This window comes from Desmodus rotundus, chromosome X (assembly GCF_022682495.2).
Source record: "Desmodus rotundus isolate HL8 chromosome X, HLdesRot8A.1, whole genome shotgun sequence".
Lineage (NCBI taxonomy): Eukaryota > Metazoa > Chordata > Mammalia > Chiroptera > Phyllostomidae > Desmodus > Desmodus rotundus.
In genome coordinates, this window is record NC_071400.1 from 77751637 (window position 1) to 77770923 (window position 19287).

Consider the following 19287-nt stretch of genomic DNA (forward strand, 5'->3'; position numbering starts at 1 on the left):
CCACTCCTCCATGAAAGCAATAACAGAGGCAAAAATTGTTAAAAATCAATCATTGCTGGTAGAACTTTAAATTGTTACAAAAGCAACAGTTTGGCAGTTTCTTAAAATGTCAAATATCAAATTATCCTATGGCTGAACAATGTCACTCCATGATATATGCCCAAGTAAGTGAAAACATATGTCCACACTAAACTATACATGAATGTTCATAACTATGTCATTCATACGAGACAAAAAGTAGAAGCAATCTAAATGCCCATTAGTTGAATGGACACTGAAGGTCTATGAATAGACAATATGTGAAATAGCCATACAATTATTTAGCCATAAAAAGAAGGAAATACTGATTCATGCTACAACATGGATGAATCTGGAAACTATTATGCTATGTAAAAAAAGCAATCACAGGAGGCTATACACTGGATGATTTTACAAAACACACTAGCTGGAAATAAAATTCCAAATTACTTCAGCAAGTTCTTAAAAGTAGAAAGAAAATATTGAAAGTAGAAAGAAACTCATATTATGATTTTTACTTCATAAGTTCACTGACTGATACCATTTCATCTTAGAGCTGATAGGAAAATATATTTTCAAATAGGTATTTTTAAAGGTTGAAATATAACCACATATCGAATAGAAATAGGAGGTATAGTATGGAAAACACAAACTTGATCAATACATATAATTTAAAAAAAAAGAAAAATATAAATAAAATTGAATAAAAATGAACAAATATATATTATAACATGAAATATAAATAAGTACAATTCCCCTCCTAAAAATTACATTTCTGTCTTGCTCAAAAAGTAAAGCAAGGTCATTTGGTTTACAACACTCATTCTAAATTTATAAGACGCAGACTGAAAATATAGTGATATATCAGCCAAAGACAGAAAAAAAGGAAGAAAAATGGTAATGTACCACATAAACAGCATTCAAGAAAAAAGCATTTTGTAGGGAAAAAGAAACAATTTTAAATGCGTGTACTTATTTTTAAAAGACACATTAGACAAAACTTTCATGACATCTAAATATACAAAGCAAAACTATCGAAATCAAAAAAAAATTAACATACTGCCATTATAGTAACACATTCAACCCTGGCTGGTGTGGCTCAGTGGATTGAGTGCCAGCCTGCACACCAAAGGGTCACTGGTTCAATCCCCAGTCAGGGCAACATGCCTGGGTTGTGAGCCAGGTCCCTGGTGGGGAGCACACAAGAGGCAACCACACAGTGATGTTTCACTCCCTCTCTTTCTCCCTCTCTGCCCCTCTCTCTAAAAATAAATAACATCTCTAGAAAAATAACACATTCAGACAGATTATAGTAATAACTAATATTATTTTAATATAAATATAATGCTGTATATTAAACATTATATAATGTTTAATCTAATTGTAATGTTGTATTGTTGTAATATTGTATTAACACAATCAGGGTAGAATATGGAGTAGGAGGAGAGGGGGAAGAGGAAGAGGAAAGATATAGATATTATAAATAAGGAGACAACTTTATTACTTACCGTGATTTTATGTTATAAACTTTTTACTTAGAAAAGAATGTAGAATAGTATTTGAAAAACTTCTAGATTTAACCAGAGAAGTTCAGTATGGAAGTGCCAGATAAAATATAAATATATTCCTTTTATACAGTGATAGTTAATTTAAAAGAGTAATGGAAAAAACCTCATTAGCAATAATGATACATATAAAATAAAACTTTCAGTTGCTGAAAAAAAATGCTATTCTCTAAAGTGAAAAACTCAATTATGTGCCTTTTTCTAGAAACTGGAAAAAAACCAGACTATAGTTCATTTTGAAAAGTAAATGTGTAAGAATTGCCATGAATTTTTGTAATAGATATTTAATGAGAAAATTTGTCATACCAATTATAAAAAGATATAATAAAATTACTGTAATTTAAAAAAAAACACCAGAATTGAAGTGGAAATATAGATAAATAGAGATGCTGGTCAGCTTCCCTCAAAGCAAGAAATCCAAGAGTATAGGCCAAAGGACGCAATGCCTTTCTGATCCAGCCTGGGAAGGCCCACGCCGTCCCGTCCATAATATCCCATGAGTTACACGCCAGCCCTGCTTGATGGGAGAAGGATTACAATGGCATGAATACCATGAAAGCCATTTACTAAGGATGGTTACCACAAAATTCTGGTAAGAAACTTCTTAAAACTGTTTTAAAAACATATAACAAATTAGTTAAACTTTTGTATACATAATGAAACAATCCGTGAAAGATAAACTGAAATATCAACAAATACAAGAAAAACTACTTACCTGGACAAAACGTTATGGAAACATTATACTGTTCATAGGGTTGCAGAGTCCCACTCAGTTCACTAAATGTGAATATGCCCTCTTTGAAAAGTTTTCCACATTTACTAATATCGAAAGCCCAGTCCACGTTTCTTTTTGACAAGTTATGTAAGAGAAACTTCTGTTAATACACAAAACATAAAAGAAGCAGTGAGCAATATCTAACGTAGTTGGCATTACCATACAAACTTGATGGGCCTGTGCGCAAAGTCCAGCAATTTTAGGAACCTACAAACTCTTTTCCGTGGTGACTGTGCCAGTATTTGTATTCTAGAATTTTGTACCGTGTGCATACACCTCTCTCGTAACAAATAAATAGAACTCATATCTCATTTAAGTTTACATTTTTTGATAGCTGGAGGTTGAACAGACTTTATCTATTGCCCATTTCTATTTCTCACCTTGCAAATTGCATTGTCATGCTCCTGCATAAGATACATCTTTGTAAAGCTCCTATAATAGTATTAAAATCTGTAAGCATTTTTGGAAAACCTACAATATTTCACAAAGTAGAGCTGTGTGGCATTGTGCTCTCAGTGGCCACGCTTTCATTTCAGGAAATGCTGTTACAGCACATACCACTGCTGCCCAAGCAATGAGGGATTTCCCTTGGCACCGAAAGCAGCAAGGAAAATCCAGTGAGGCTCAAAACAGTTTCCACATTTGAAAAGCTACAACCGTGATGAATCCAGGAGAGGACGGACTTTTTATCTTGGGGATCTAGAAACCGATTATTATCAGCGTACCTTTTTCTAGGTTTATGATGCGTATGTGCACGGGATAATGTTAACATGTCATACGAAAGTGAAAATAAGACATAATCTTCCCAATGCAATTTATAACTAATATTACACTTAAATGTTAAAGAATTTAGAAGGTGATTACATGCTGCTTTTGTGCTCATTTTCCCCCTCATATTTTCCTAGGTACACAGTTTGAAATGGTGGTTGGCTCTAACTCCTTCTTCTTTTTCCCTTTTTATTTGATAGAGGCATACTCTTGGTTTTTGAATACCAAGTTGGTCCAGTAGGACAAACTGGAATCAAAGGAACCACATTTGAGTAGACACGTATTGACCTTTCCCAGGAATGGGAGGCCCAAGCACAGCAGCACGCTCCCGCTGGACTGTCAACCTCCAGCTATGTGGAGTTTCTTCACTGACTTAAACCTTGGTTTGGGCAAGTTAAAAGGCATTTAAAATATCCACTTCAAAAGTGTATTGTGAGGATGACATTAAATAACATGTAGCCCTAGGACTGCATCTAACAAGCTGTGACATCATCACCATCATCGTCATCACCATCATTGTAATCACCAACATCAGGAAGATGAATACAGGAATGTGGCCATTTATCAAGGTGAAGGCAGGATAGACAAAGACACCGCGAATGAATCTGCATACCACAATTTTAGGAATATGAGGGTCTTTCAGTCAATATTTCCTGACGCGTTGCAGACAAACAGAACAAAACAAAAAGCAGCCATTTTGCTTGCTAATTCAAGGAGCACCTCATCCCAGAGGGCGGGCATTTAGCTTCCTCTTCACATCTCTCACAGAACATATCAGCTGATACAACCAACCAGAGAAGGATGAGTATTTGTAAGAGAACTGAACGATGAAGGGTGTAAGGGTAAGTGAGTAACAAAAATAAATTCATGGGAAAATACTGTGGGGGGTTCTCAAAAAGTTAAGCATAGTACTACCACATGACCCAGCACATCCATTCTATGCATACATCCAAGAGAATTGAAAACATAGAAGCTCAGAGGCATGGAGTTTCTTTTGGGGGTGATGAAAATGTTCTGAAACGAGATAGCCGTGGTGGTGGCACAACATAGTGAATAAACGGGGCCCGGCACAAATAACGCCCCTTCTTTATTACAAAATCTTCTGTTACAAAATCATAAGCATGTCATTCTGTGACATCACAATATCACACTGAAGTCCACATAGGACATTTTAGGTAAAATGTTCAAATTAAAACTGTAAATTATTACACTCATATTATTACACTACCAACCACACTCAAGCAGGTGTTACTTCTGCCGGACCCTGTATTACAAACCACTGACTGTACACTTTTAAATGACAAATTGTATGTTAAGTGAATTATATCTTGATTTTAAAACAAGAAATGAATTCACTGACTGCTCCAAAAGTCACCCATATTTCAGATTAGGCGATGTAATTTGGGAGAATGGTTTTATGTCGTCCATGGAAGAAAAAAGCAGATGCAACAACAGCACCAAAGACAAGTTAGGTATGAACTAGTAACGGTTTGAAAGAAAAAGAAAAAAAAGAACATTCTGAAAAATATGCCAGACCAGTACTTTTTAAAACTGTTAAGGTCATAAAAAATTTAGCAAGACTGTCATATATCTGAGAAAACGAAATAAAATATAGAATCCCGGCTTGGACTATGGGGAGGTAAAAGGACATTAGTAAAAAACTGCTGAAATCCAAATAGAATGTGTTGTTCAGTTAATATTATACTACTGTGAATTTCTTAGTTTTAAAAAAATATTCTATGGTTATATTAGTTGTTAACATTCCAAAAAGGTCTGTGAAAAGTACCTCTCAGCACTGTCTTTGTAATGTTTTGATAAGTCTGGGAGCTATAAGGGATGACTTGTGTGCAGACCCATCTTTCCATATTATTAAAATAAAACCTTAAACCAGTTTTTTTTAATTAACTTTAATCTTCAAAAATTTAAAGAGTATAGCCCTGGCTGGTGTGGCTCAGTGGATTGAGCACCAGCCTGCAAACTGAAAGGTCGCCAGTTGGATCCCCAGGCAGGGCACACGCCTGGGTTGCGGGCCAGGTTCCCCAGTAGGGGGCACACAAGACAACATCGATGTTTCTCTCCCTCTCTTTCTCCCTCCCTTCTCCTCTCCAAAAATAAATAAATACTCTTTAAAAAATCAAAGAATATAGAATGTCCCATGCAATTGTAACCACAAAATAATGCACTCCATTTCTTTCTAAACAATGACTGTTTTTAAAATATTTAACATTAAACAATGAGTCAATTTTACTATGGATGTCTCTTAGTACTTAAACAAACATTTAGCTGTAATATGTGTCTGCTATATAACAAAGTTCATTTGTACCTTATAAAGAAAACAACATCTTTTAAAACAGAATGTGGGCATGAAATCGTACTAGCTATTTGAATGACTCATTTTTCTCATTTTCCAATTAAGGAAATGGTATGAAATCTCTAAAATACTATCCACTTTCCATATCCTATCCTAAGAATGCAATCCATACAGTCAGCTATAGAGAAACATTGTTTAGTGTTAGTATGTGTTGTATCATTTTTCTTTATAATTTTATCAAAATAATACTGTGCCTAGGTTACACAAATAGCTCAAAAGTACTTATAAAAAACAGCTGTCCTATTCAACCCCTCCTCCTCAACAGTTTTGCCTCCCACAGGCAAGCAATTATAGCCAATTCCGATTTTGGTTTTCTCTAGTTTATTCTAAATGTGATGCTGATATGGCTTCCTTTAGTTTTTTTAATGGCTGCTATAACGACTTATCACACAGTGGTTTCCAACTACACAAATTAATTACATTACAGTGTTGCAGGTTAGACATTCAACGCAGATATGACTAGATTAAGATCAAGGTGTTAGAAAAAACTATGACACTTTCTGGAGGCACTAGGAAAGCACCTCTTTCCTTATCGTTCCCAGTTTCTAGACATCAGACACATTCTTTGGCTGGTGGCCTCCTTCCACTATCTTCAAATCCAGCAACATCTCATTTCTCTGCCCTTCTTCTATCACCACATTTCCTGCTGTTAACAGCCTGAAAAGCTTCTCTGTTTTTAACCACTCCTGTAAAGAGATTGGAACCCCCTAGATATTCTAAGATGACCTCCCTTGCTCAGGGTCCTTAATCTTAATCACATTACACATCAGCAAAGTATCTTTTGCAAAATAAAGTAGTATATTCACAAATTCTGGGGGTAATTAAACAAATTTGGAGGACATAACTTTGGCTACCACATGGCTATTTCATGATTTATCAGATTCAGACACCATGTCCTGATCACCTGCTAGTACAGATGAAGATCTAGCTCATTTGCACTCCTCTACTCCGATCTCCACCTCCCAAGTTTAGACATTTGTATTACTTTAGTTCTTCCATTAGCCACCTGGCAACTTTAAACAGTGTATTTACAACTTCAGTTCTTTTTCTGTCAGCTTTAGAAAATTCCCTTTCATTACCCCCTATGTGAGATGGGTTTCACTCCTGTTCCTTCTACCATTCCCAACCCTTGTGTCAACTTAACCTTCACATACCCATTGTATGTATCATACTTGTCATTTTAAATATAAAATGTTATATATGATCATATTTTAATTCTCCTACATAAACATCTTGACTTCTCTGTATTATATATTTTATTTTGACTGACTGTAAATATCATTCATGCCAAATCCAAGTAATGTATGAGAGTCCCAGTTCCTTCTCTGTGGGGCCAATGTAAGTCCTTTGCCAATCAAAACAGAAGATTCTCGTTGTCTAGATCAGGGGTGTCAAACTCATTTTCACCAGGGGCCACATCAGCCTCGCAGTCGCCTTCAAAGGGCCGAATGTAATTTTAGGACTCTATAGATGTAACTACTCCTTAACAGTTAAGGAAGAACTCGGTGCTGCCGCCAGGTAGAAACAAGGTGCCAGGCCGGATAAAACACGGTGGAGGGCCGGATTCCGCCCTCGGGCCGTATGTTGCCACCTGAGGTCTAGGTTGTATTTTATCACACCAAGTGAATAAAATTACAATTACATAAAATGATATAAAATAATCTTGCATTTACGCAGGGATTGTTTTGCTCTGGAATTCAAGCCAATTCAGTTCACTTACTCTTCCTTCCTAGCCCCGCATACATGGTCTTTGGCATCCTTGAAGTTACATTACAGTTAGAAGTCTTACTGACATTTTATGCTTGAAAAAGCCACATTTTAATTTTAGAAGAGATCCTCTATTGTTCTCTAACTATAATTGCCTATACCTTCAGCTATTATTTTATGCGTGCAATGTTAAATGTTTTCTCCACATAATTTTTCTTCAAGCTATAAAGGTTCAAAATTTATTGTAGAAAAAGCAATATATAATACAAAAAAGGAAAACTACAAATACAAATTTCTACAATGTATACACAAGCTTCCTTCATATACATTCTCTAATTTTTCTAGATAGATTCATAATTAGAAGAGAGGCAAAAATACCTATTAAGAAAAACAGAGTAGATTATCAGAAAAGTCACTTTACTATATATCTGGACTTTTTCACTTGTTATCATTGCCTCGCATCATATTTCCTTATCTATATGGAACATATTTCACGTTCACTTTAATCATAGTTTCCATTTGTAAAAGGAGAGAGGCATAATTTAATTCTATTCCACATATTTTGAACAGTCCTGTTAAATATACACATATATAAAACAAGTGACTTTATGTGTGTTGGCATACTTGGACAATTACTCCTGAGAAATATGAGTTTTATATATGTGACATACAGGGTGGAGTAAAAGTAGGTTTATAGTTGTGAGTTTGCAAAGGACAGAGTTTATTCTTATATTAATATTTATTCATTATTGTACTGAAGTCATTCAAACAACTGTAAACCTACTTTTGCCCCACCCTGCATATACATACTTCTGAGAAATATGAGATATATATGTGTGTAAATTATATATATCTATATGCAAGTTCTCTAAAAATAAAAGACTTCTTATAACATATGTTTCACAACAACTCAATAAACTAAAAGCCATAATCAGAAAAACAGTTGTAAACTGTACCAATTCTCCATACATACCTGAGTTTTTGTGACATTGTCCATGGTATTCACAGTACTTGGCACTATATTAAATGTAAATTCATTCTGGGATAATTTCACTGGTGCTTGCAATACTATGGGGAAAGTAAGTAAACATATAAACTATAAATAGATATAAGCTCATAGATAATTCTTTATTTAGTTGTCAACATAAAACAATAAAATATATAATTATTTTCTATTTTTATATTCCTGGCAAAACAAAAACTTAAATTTTAAACATTTTTAGAATATCTTGGTTTATCACATCTACAAAATCCCAATTTTGTATTTTTAATGGTAAATAATTACAAGGAAAATTTAAAAACTACCCTTCAGACAAAAAATATAAAAATATGAGAAATATTGAGCTAAGAAAAAAGTAAACAAAGATCAAATGATCTCCACACTGGAGTTTGACCAATGCAGTACAGAAGTGAAAAGAAACATAGAAGAATTATGGGAATAAAGGAAATACATAGATTGCATATCATAACATTCATGCATGAGGAAAGAAAATAGCTATTCTATTAAAAGTTAAAATTGTTGCAATCTTTAAAAATATAATAGAGAAGACATTATTAGCTGCTGAAAAATCTTATCTTTAAAAAATTATTAAATTTATTGGGGTGACAATGGTTAATAAAATTATATAGGTTTCAAGTGTACAATTCTATTAATACATCATCTGTATATTGTATTGTGGGTCCACCACCCAAAGTCAAAACTTCTTCTGTCACCATATATTTGACCCCCTATTCCCTCACTGCTCCCGAAGTGTAAATGTTGGGTTTATGGACACCACTGGAATGATTCACATTACATACCAACAGCTTGAACATAACATGGCTGAATAAGTGGTACTGTATGTGGAGGTATAGGTGCATTTAACACGTGATATTCAGTGTACAGTTCTGAAGATTCGTAGAAATTAATTCGAACTTGAAAGCAAAATTCATACACTCTCACCTGACAAACAAAAATAAATTATATCTGTGACTTTTTTGCTATAAAAGTTGTGATAATAATTTTATTGTATATACATAAAATGTATGACTTGATTATTTGATATACATATATATAATGAAATAACACCACAATCAAACTAATTAGCATATCCATTACCTCACATAGTGACCTTCTTCTTATTTCTTATGATGAGAACACTTAGGATCTACCCTCTTAGCAAATTTCAAGTATAAAGCATAATATTGTTATCATAACTACCATACTACCCAGCAATCTTACTTCTGGGTATTCATCCTCAGGAAATGAAATCGGGATCTCAAAGAGATACCTGCATTATATTTATTACATCATTATTCACAATATATAGTCAAGATTTGAAAATAACCTAAATGTCCATGAAAAGACATGCAATGGAATATTTTTAAGCTTTAAAAATAGAACAATACCCTGCCATTTTCAACAACAAGGATGGACCTGAAGGACATTACGCCAAGTGAACTAAGTCAGATAGAGAAAGACAAATACCATATGACCTCACTTATATGTGGAATCTAATACAGTCAAACTCATGGAAGCTGAGAATAAAATGGTGGTTACCAGGGACTGTGGGGAGGGAGAAATGGGAAAATGCTGGTCAAGGGGTACAGACTTTCAGTTATTCAAGATGAATAACTTTTGGAAAGCTAATGAAACACTATGAATTTAGCAACACAGTAGTTTTAAAAAAGACAGTTTCAGCTCTGACCAGTGTGGCTCAGTTGGTTGGGCATCATCCCACAAAGCAAAGGTTGCAGGTTTGATTCCCGCTCAGGGCACATGCCTGGATTGCAGCTTCGGTCCCCAGTCTGGGCGCATATAGAAGCAACCGATCACTGTTTCTCACATCAATGTTTCTCTCCCTCTCTTTCTGCCTCCCTTCCCCTCTCTCTAAAAATAAATAAATAAAATCTTAAAGAGTTTCAAAAAGAAAATTATTTTGTAATATTGAACATGCATTTTTCAAAATAAGACTTGTTTTATTTTTAATGACTCCAAACTAAATCTTAAAAATAAATAAATTTTAGAAATTACTATTAATTTAAAATGGACCAAAGGCATAAATATAAAATCTAAACATATAAACTTTGTAATAAGAAAATATAGAGAAAAAATCTCTGTTATCCCTATTTAATATCAAAGATTTCTTAAATGCAATACCAAAAAATCAGCTATAAAACTATTATTAAATTGTAATTTGATAAAATAAAGAACATCTGGTCTCTTAAAGATGTTAAGAAAATAAAATTATAAGCCAAACACACATTTTTGACCAAGAAATCCAATTTGTATCCAAAATATATAAAGAACACACAAAATCAATGAAAACCAAAGTACCTAATGAAAAACTAGGTGAAAGATAATTCATAAAAGACAATTCATAACAGAATATATACATATATTACTGCATGAAAAGATGGTTAACAACATCAGGCATTAAGGAAATGCAAATTGAAATCAAAGAGATAACGCTTCACACTTATCACAATGGCTTAAACAAAAATGACACATTGCTGGACATTCGGTCTGTCCAAAACATACATGGAGACATTTTGCCCACAATAAAAGGTCCTTGAAATTTGGTCCTGTCCAATACACCCATGCTTAGACAAAGTCCCTGGGTTCAAATAGCCCATAACATTTGTTTCTGTTTTTGGTTTACAGAATTAATACATAAAAATACTATCAGGTTTTACTGGTTCAATAACTGTGTGGTGGCCCTGGCTGGTATGGCTCAGTGGATTGAGCTGGGGCTGTGAACCAAAGGGTCATTGGTTCAATTCCCATTCAAAGCACATACCTGGGTTGTGGGCCAGGTTCCCAATAGGGGGCACGTCAGAGGCAACCACACATTGATGTTTCTGTCCCTCTCTTTCTCTCTCCCTCTCCCTCTTTAAAAGTAAATAAATAAAATCTTTTAAAAAAAGAATATGACATTAAAAAATAATTGCGTTGAAGATGTATTGCCAATAATACATTTTCTTGCTTTGGCAGCCTAGATTGTCATGCTGCATGGGGCTCAGTAGATGCCTCAAGGTTAAATTTCTTGAACAGGATTTATACAAACTAGGGGCCAAATGTCTGCTAATTAAGTGATATTACCAAGTACTGATAAAGATATGAGCACCTAATACATTTATGCATTGATGATGGAATGCAAAATTTTATAGTCATTTAACAAAACAGTTTTTGAGTTTCTTAGAAAATTAAATATGTACTTAACGTGAGGCCTAGAAGTTCCAATCCTAGCTACTTACCAGAAAGATATGAAAACTTATTCATACAAAAACCTGCATGCAAATGTTTATTCTCGCCTTATTAATAGTTTCCAAAACATGAAAACAAACCTAATTCCCCCCAAATAGTAAATGGATAACACACTTTGGTAAATCCATACAAGAATATTTTTTTTTAAGATGAAATGGAATGAACTAATGTTATATATAATACTATGGATGAATTTCAAATGAGTTATTCTAAGTAGGAGACACCACACTAAAAAGGCAACATACCTTATTATTTCATTTATAGAAGTGAAAAGGCAAAATTATACAAACAACATGAGGTCAGCGTCTGCCATGAACTGGAGGTGGGGGAGAGGCTGGCTTACGAAGAGGCACAAAAAAAATTTAGGGAAGGTGATCACACTGCTCTCTATATTGATTTTCATATTTGCTACAAAACTGTATAATTTGCCAATGCTCAAATAATGCAGAGAATTTTTACATCATCACCATTTCAAAAGTAAATGTAATGAAGTTAAAGCTATTCTTTAGCTTTATACATCTGAGTTTTATACATCTGGATTCAGAATCTAAATCAGACCAATAATATACACAGTCAGTCAGAATGAGTCATAGAAGGACAAATACTTAGAGTTTCATAACATCTTGACAACTATATAGTGCTAGCCCTCACTTTTGAATGAAGACTCTGTAATCCAGCCTTGATGAAAAACATGACAACTTTGCATCAAGGAGAAGAAACAGAGCCAATTATGATGTCTAGGGTCCATACCAAAATGAAGGGAGAGGGTAACATCAGCCAGATGGTGGACATCCAGTTCCAAATGTCCATCTCTCCACACAAGCATTGAAAGCAAGCAAAAGCTGTGAGGACCAACTTTGTTAGAACTCTGGAAAATAGTCAAAGCTTTTGAACAACCAAGTGAACACTAAATCAAGAAGAAAACAACTTAAAAATAGTAAAAACAAAACAAAAAATAGTAAAAAAGTGATCTCGGAAGTAGCTTTCTGAGGTAGTGTGTGGGTTAGTTTGGTCTTTGTCAGCTTCCACCATGGCGTACCGTGGCCAGGGCCAAGAAGTGCAGAAGATGATCGTGCAGCCCATCAACCTCATCTTCAGATACTTGCAAAATGGATCTCGGATTCAAGTGTGGCTTTATGAGCAAGTGCATATGAGGATAGAGGGCTGTATCATTGGTTTTGACAAGTATATTCACCTCGTATTTGTTGATGCAGAAGAAATTTTTTTCTAAAACAAAGTCAAGAAAACAACTGGGTGCAATCATGCTAAAAGGAGATAATATTACTCTTCTCCAAAGTGTCTCCAACTAGAAATGACTCATGAAGTGAGAAATGGTTGAGAAGGCAGGACAGTTTGTGTTTTCTAGGTGTCCTTTGATTAAAATATAGCTCTTAAACATTTACTCATATGGCTTTGATTACCCTTAATATTTAATATTATCTTATTCTTTAAGCTTTTTATTTAATATGGACTCATGTTTTAAAGTCAAGTACTATATTAAAGTATGTTTCCCAAACCATCACCCTCATGTGACAGGAGATGAGTTCCCTATGGAAGAAGCTGAGGGAGAGGAAGGAGGAAGTCAATGAAAACAAAGACACTGAGCGGCCAGGGTTATGGAAGGACCCCCATATGGGTACTGAAATCACTCCAAAAATGAGAGGAGTGGGGTGAAGGATACAAAATGAGCCTGGCTGGCAGCAATGTCCAGAGATTTACTCTGAGGCAGGCGAAGTGGTAAACTCACATACGCTACAAACTTCAAAGAAGCAGCCATGTTTAACAGATAAAGACCATCTAGAAAAACCAACTCAGGGAGCCAAGCTTCCAGAAAGGATAACGTCTACAGTCACACCCACATCCACAGGAAAAGATATGTACAAAGGCTATATAGAGATAGCCATGTCCATTATATAAAGAAACCATGGAGGGGAAAGAAGACCTAAAACACATGGATTTATGTAAGTATAGGGAGCCTAGAAGGCAGAGGGGAGGGGAAAGAAAGCCAGGTGTGAGGGAGCCCAGAATCAGTAAGGAAGAGAATCTAGTCACAGAGGGCTCCACTTTGGGGACGAATGAGATAAAGAGTAAACACTATAGATTAACTCCTGATAGTGAGTGAGTATTGAATCTTGACTGTCACCGAGTGCAATGCTGGGTCCCAAAGCAGGGATGACAGCAAGGAAGACCGAAGCGATGGGAGAGGTTTAACACAGAGCATGACTGTGGGCGTCACTTCAGAATGTCTGCTGTTGTTGTTGATGCTGATGATGCTGGTAATGATAATTGGATGCACTGATCTCAGCTCCTAACTGTCTCCATTATCTTAAGTATGAGGTCATTTCTCTCCAGAAACACATATATTTTCTAAAACACTGTGTGCTGAATTCACAGAGCTCAGAGTCAGCCCCTGCCTTCTCTAACTGCCTATTGTGCGTGCGTGGGAAGTCATACTGCCCTTGCCTTCTTCTTAACTCACATCTTCACAGACAGGTCACATAAAATATGTTTTTACCTAAGGTAGCCCTGTAATTACTCAGAATGCAAAATTGAGAGGTTCCATGATTTCTTCACCCATATAAGTCTTATCCCCTCGGTAAAATTGTAAAATATAAAACATCTGTTACACAGCAACTCAGTGGCACATAGGAAAAGAGATGAGTTCTATCACTGTGAACCCACTGCGGTACCTAATGAAGAGGGGAAAGCTGAAAAGTTTCGCAGTGCATGCTGTTCTTAGTGCCTCTGTAGAAGTTGTCTTTCAAACACAAGGATGCCTCAAGTAGAAAATCGCATTCTGATGAAGAAAAGATTTCAGTCCCCTGGCCAGTGCTGGTAGACAAAAATGCTTAGGACTACAAAAGGGGCAAGTGGCATTCCAATGTCCTCTATTTGAATCTTTGAGGCATCTTTCATAGCTTCCTGTAAGACTGACTGGAAATCTAGAGTAACCGCTGTGAAATGTTTACCCAAAGACTGAATATCCTTAAAGAGCAGAAAAAGGTGGGTGAAAAGAGAAAGAGTGAACAAATCTCTGTCATTTTGAAAAGCTTCAGAGAAAATAGAGAGCAGCAGAGATGAGACCTGCAGAGACCTGGAGGGCCACTCAGCCACGCAGGTTACCCACTCTGTGCCACAGGGCAGAACCCGGGCCACTGTGGCAGGAAAAGTAAGGGTAAAATAGGGAAAAGTATAATATGCCAGTACTTTCAAATACGACTTTATACAGTGATGGAAATGTTCTGCATGTCCAGTAGCCATATGTGAATACTGAGAACTTGAAATGTGGCAGTTTTGACTGAGGAAATAAAATTTTCATTTTATTAAATTTTGAATAATTAAAGACTTGACTGCAATATCCACATGTGGCTAGTGACTATCCCATAGGGCAGCATGACACTAGATACTGGCGCAGAAGACACTGAGTGGCCCACAGGAAAAGAGGGGCTTCAGTGACTGAGTGTAAACGAACCAGACTAGAGGATATCAAATGCAACTACAATCGCCCACCAGCACTTCTGACTGTTACACCCAAACCCGGTGCACCATAGGCAAGACGGGTTACAGCTGGAAATACATCCAGCCCCTATTGTTGATTTCACATTTTCCGGCTCCACAGGTCAACTAGGAGAGGGCCCACTGGCTACTTACATCTACACATGCAGACACACACAAACCCAGGGAACTTGCCGCTAGCTGTAAATATAGCGAAGCACATTTGAAATGACTAGAAACCACATAATCAGCCTGCCTCATAGCACATATCTCACAGGGCGTGCTGTCTCCTCAGGGCTTCTTATGTTCTCATTGTGGGACTGAATTACACTCCAATACACTAAGTCAGTCTCCCTTTAAAATGCCCAGTAAATACAGAACAATTCAAACTCTTAAGCAATGCATAGCACTTCAGAGAACTGGAAGTAGATTTACATATTTTAATTTTATAATCAATGTTTAGAATCCACAATCTAAACATTAAGAAATAGATTTACAAATTTTTAGTTGTTGACAGCATTAAACAGTAAATTGGACTCCAAAAATGAAAATTTTACCAAATTGCATGTGTTTCTTTCCAAAAAGTCCTGTAACAATTAAATTGGGTTATATATTTTTTCTAATTTTTTGTTACTCTTGTTAAAAGATAACCTTGAAAACGGTATATAGCACCATTGTGTGATAATATAAAATACGGATTTATTAAGAAAAGATATAACTTGATCTTGACATACTTAAAAACCTACAGACTAAAATTACTAGACAAAGTTATTAGTTTGTTTCCCTTATTGAAAAAAGGGTGTGTGTGTGTGTGCATATGCGCGCGCACGTGCATAACTCTGCAAGGGCAAGATGTAGATACTGGGCGAGAGAAGGACGTGCCTTTAATGCTTCAAAACACTATCTTGTCACAAAAGGTTCATTTTCTTTTTAGTTTCGAGTTTTTGTTTCTTTATCAAAATTATAAGAGTATGTATATGAAAAAATAAAAGAAAAATAATCCTATAAAGCATATATTGAAAATCAGCATTCCCCTCCCTCTATCACTGTATAATCACATACACACACACACACACATTCACCCACAAATACACAAGTCCAGATGCAATCATTTTCACCTCAATTAGTTATTTTATATTTACCTCAATTTAGCTAAATAACCTATATAGAGTATAATAAAACGAGCCTCAATAAATTTAAATTTGGTTAAATAATACTAAGTTTACTCTCCAATCACAATTAAATTATATTAGAAATCAATAAAAGAAGGAAATTTGGTAAATTAACCAATGGGTGGAAATTAAACAACACATCCTAAATAACTAATGGGTCAAAAAAGTACATAAGAAATTGTAAAACACTATGATGAATGAAAATGAAAATACAACATCACAAAACTTTGTGGATGTGGATAAAGCAATGCTTAATGAGAAATGTTTAACTGTAAAACCTATATAAAAAATAATAAAGATATCATATCAACCTTATACCTTAAAAAAAAGGAAAAAGACCACTTAACCCAAAGTAAGCATAAGGAAAGAAATAATAAAGTGTAAATTAATGAAATAAGGAATCAAAAACAGTGTAGAAAATCAATAATACTAAAAGTTGAATCTTACAAATATCAACAAAATTGACAAACCTTTAGATAAGCTGACCAAGATGAAGAGAATTGACTGAATTTAATAAAACAAGAAATGAAAGAAAAGACATTATTACCTACATTACAGAAATAAAAATAATAATGTCATGAATAACACATGCCAAAAAATTAGATGATTTAAATAAAATTTCTCAATAAGAAATTTTGACCATCTTCATCTATGAAGTAGGTGATGGTGGTCAAAAAAGGTATAAACTTCCAGGTATAAGAGAAATAAGTCTTGGCGATGTAATGTACAGCATGGTGAGTATACTTAAAGATACTGTATTATTTACTTTGAAGTCATTAAAAGAGTAAATCTTAAAAGTCCTCATCACAAGAAAAATACCTGTAACTACGTGTAGTGTAAGATGTTAGCTAAACCTATAGTGGTCATTTTGCAATATGTACATATATCTAAACATTGTTTTATAACTAAAACTAATGTAGTACTATTTGCTGGTTCTATCTCAATTAAAAAGAGAGAGAGAGAAATAGGTAAACTGGCCTAGAAGTATAAGAGAAACCTATTGAGATATAGGTGGGGGAGGGGAGCAAGGGGAGAGTAGGGGAGAGCTATTGGCCTTAGTTATCTCAAGTGAAGGCAGAAAAGTGATTCCAGCAAAATAGAAATCTACCAGGAGAGAAAACGCAAACGCTAAAGCAGGGCTGCCGAACTCATTTTCACCGGGGGCCACAGCAGCCTCGCAGTTGCCTTCAAACGGCCGAAATATTTTCATAACTGTATAAATGTAACTACTCCTTAACTGTTAAGGTTTTGAAATTACATTCGGCCCTTTGAAGGCAACCGCAAGGCTGATGTGACCCCCCGTGAAAATGAGTTTGACACCCCTGCTCTAAAGGAACATTGGGCAACTTCAGAATGAACAATAGGAAATTAAACCAACATTCAACAGGTTCCATCCAAAGTGGGGCATAAAATAGGAGAAACTCATGTGAAATCTATATGAAACCTAACAAATGATACTGACAAAGAATTGAGGAATGAGAAACAAGGGAAACCCTCCTTTTGTGCCAGATGCTATAGATTTTTACAAAGAGAAATATATGCCAAAAAATTGTTTTAAAGTCGGCCCATGATTTGACCTGACACTGAAAAGCTATTTATGTTTAAGAATTGGGACAGTACATACTTTGTATTAGGTAGTGTAAATCGTGCCGCCTCCAATGACACGATTTAATTATTTGAGGTGTTTTGTACAGATTATTATCTGTTTTACACAAGACAATGTTTTCCAAGTCTACAAATCCCTGTAAAAATGTCATCTTTTTCTTTCTTTTCATTGTATTATGGGATTTTATTTTGTTTCTACAAATACCCTGGTAAATATAATTAAAGGCCTAAGAATCTACAAATTATTCCCCCAAATAAACTTAATCCCAGAAGAAACAAATTGTGACTGCAAATTTCTTTCTGTGCATGTAGAAAATGGAACATAGATTATACAAATATGGTAATTGACATTTTGATGATTACAAATTTATGAAGCTGAAAATTTTGAACACTAATGACTAGGAGGAAAATAAAAAACCCAAAGAATAACTATGAAAATCCTATGTCCAGAGGCTAAAGGAATATATAGTATTCTTCATTATGTTTGGATTCCTAACATGATACTATGAAGGCCCAAGAGGCCAGGAGGCTGAGGACCTAACACTGTATTGGCCAAGCTCTGTAGCTCGCCAGCAGCTAGCCTTGAGAAGGCACAAAAAAAGGGAAAATGCCGATAGTCTCAATGCTTGTCGTATTGAACTCATGTGAAAATAGTGATATTGGATATGAGGGCACTTTACAGACTCTAAGTCCTATATAATTATAAAGGGATTGTTATTTAAAAAGCAGTAGAAAATAAATAGATCTATAACAACCAAATAGATTGAATTAGTAACTTAAACAATATGACACAAAAAAGCGCAGGACAAAATGACTGCGATGTTGAAATACATCATTAATTTAAAGAAAAATTAATATAGCCCTCCACAAATTATTTCAAAAATAAGAAAGAAAAAAAAAACATTTCTCAACTCATTCTAAGAAGCCACTATTACCCTGATGTCAAAACCAAAGATAACTTAAGGAAACGAAAGTATAGAGCAGTTTTCCTTATGAATATAGATGCAAAATCCTTCAACAAAATACTAGAAAACTGAGTCCAGAAATGTATACAAAGGATTACATTCCATGATCAAATGGCATTTATCCCAGGAATGCAAGCTTGATTTAACATACACAAATCAATCCATATAAGGCAACATATTAATAGAATAAATGGCAAAATCATGTGACCATTAAAATTGATGTGTAAAATCCAATAGTCTTTCATGATCAAAATACTCAACTAGAAAAAGAGAGTTTCCTCAACCTAATAAAGGAAATCTACAGAAAAAAAACCAACATTGCTAACATCAAATTTAAGGGTAAAAGATGGACACTTTCCTCCTAAAATAAGGAAAAAGATAATATATAATATATTTGGTCTCACTACTTCCACTCAATTTTCTACTGGAGTTTCTAAAAATCATGCTGTAGAAATTAAAGAGTATCCAAATTGGTATATGGCACGTTCTTTTATTTTTTTAAGATTTTATTTATTTACTTTTAGAGAGAAGGGAAGGGAGGGAGAAAGAGAGGGAGAGAAACATCAATGCGGAAGAGAAACATGGACTGGTTGCCTCTTG

At 34.9% G+C, this 19287-nt stretch overlaps 1 protein-coding gene and 1 pseudogene across 1 annotated transcript in view; one reads left to right on the forward strand and one right to left on the reverse strand.

Annotated features, from left to right (window-relative positions):
- CFAP47 (cilia and flagella associated protein 47) overlaps positions 1 to 19287 on the reverse strand; it is a 316288-nt gene that overhangs the window by 236135 nt on the left and 60866 nt on the right. The window contains exons 22-24 of the mRNA XM_053916952.1: positions 9005 to 9146; positions 8178 to 8272; positions 2299 to 2458 (exon numbers count right to left, since the gene is read on the reverse strand). Of these exons, the coding sequence (XP_053772927.1) occupies positions 2299 to 2458; positions 8178 to 8272; positions 9005 to 9146 (397 nt within the window). The remainder of the gene's footprint in view (positions 1 to 2298; positions 2459 to 8177; positions 8273 to 9004; positions 9147 to 19287) is intronic.
- LOC112310298 (small nuclear ribonucleoprotein E-like) lies at positions 12481 to 12760 on the forward strand (annotated as a pseudogene).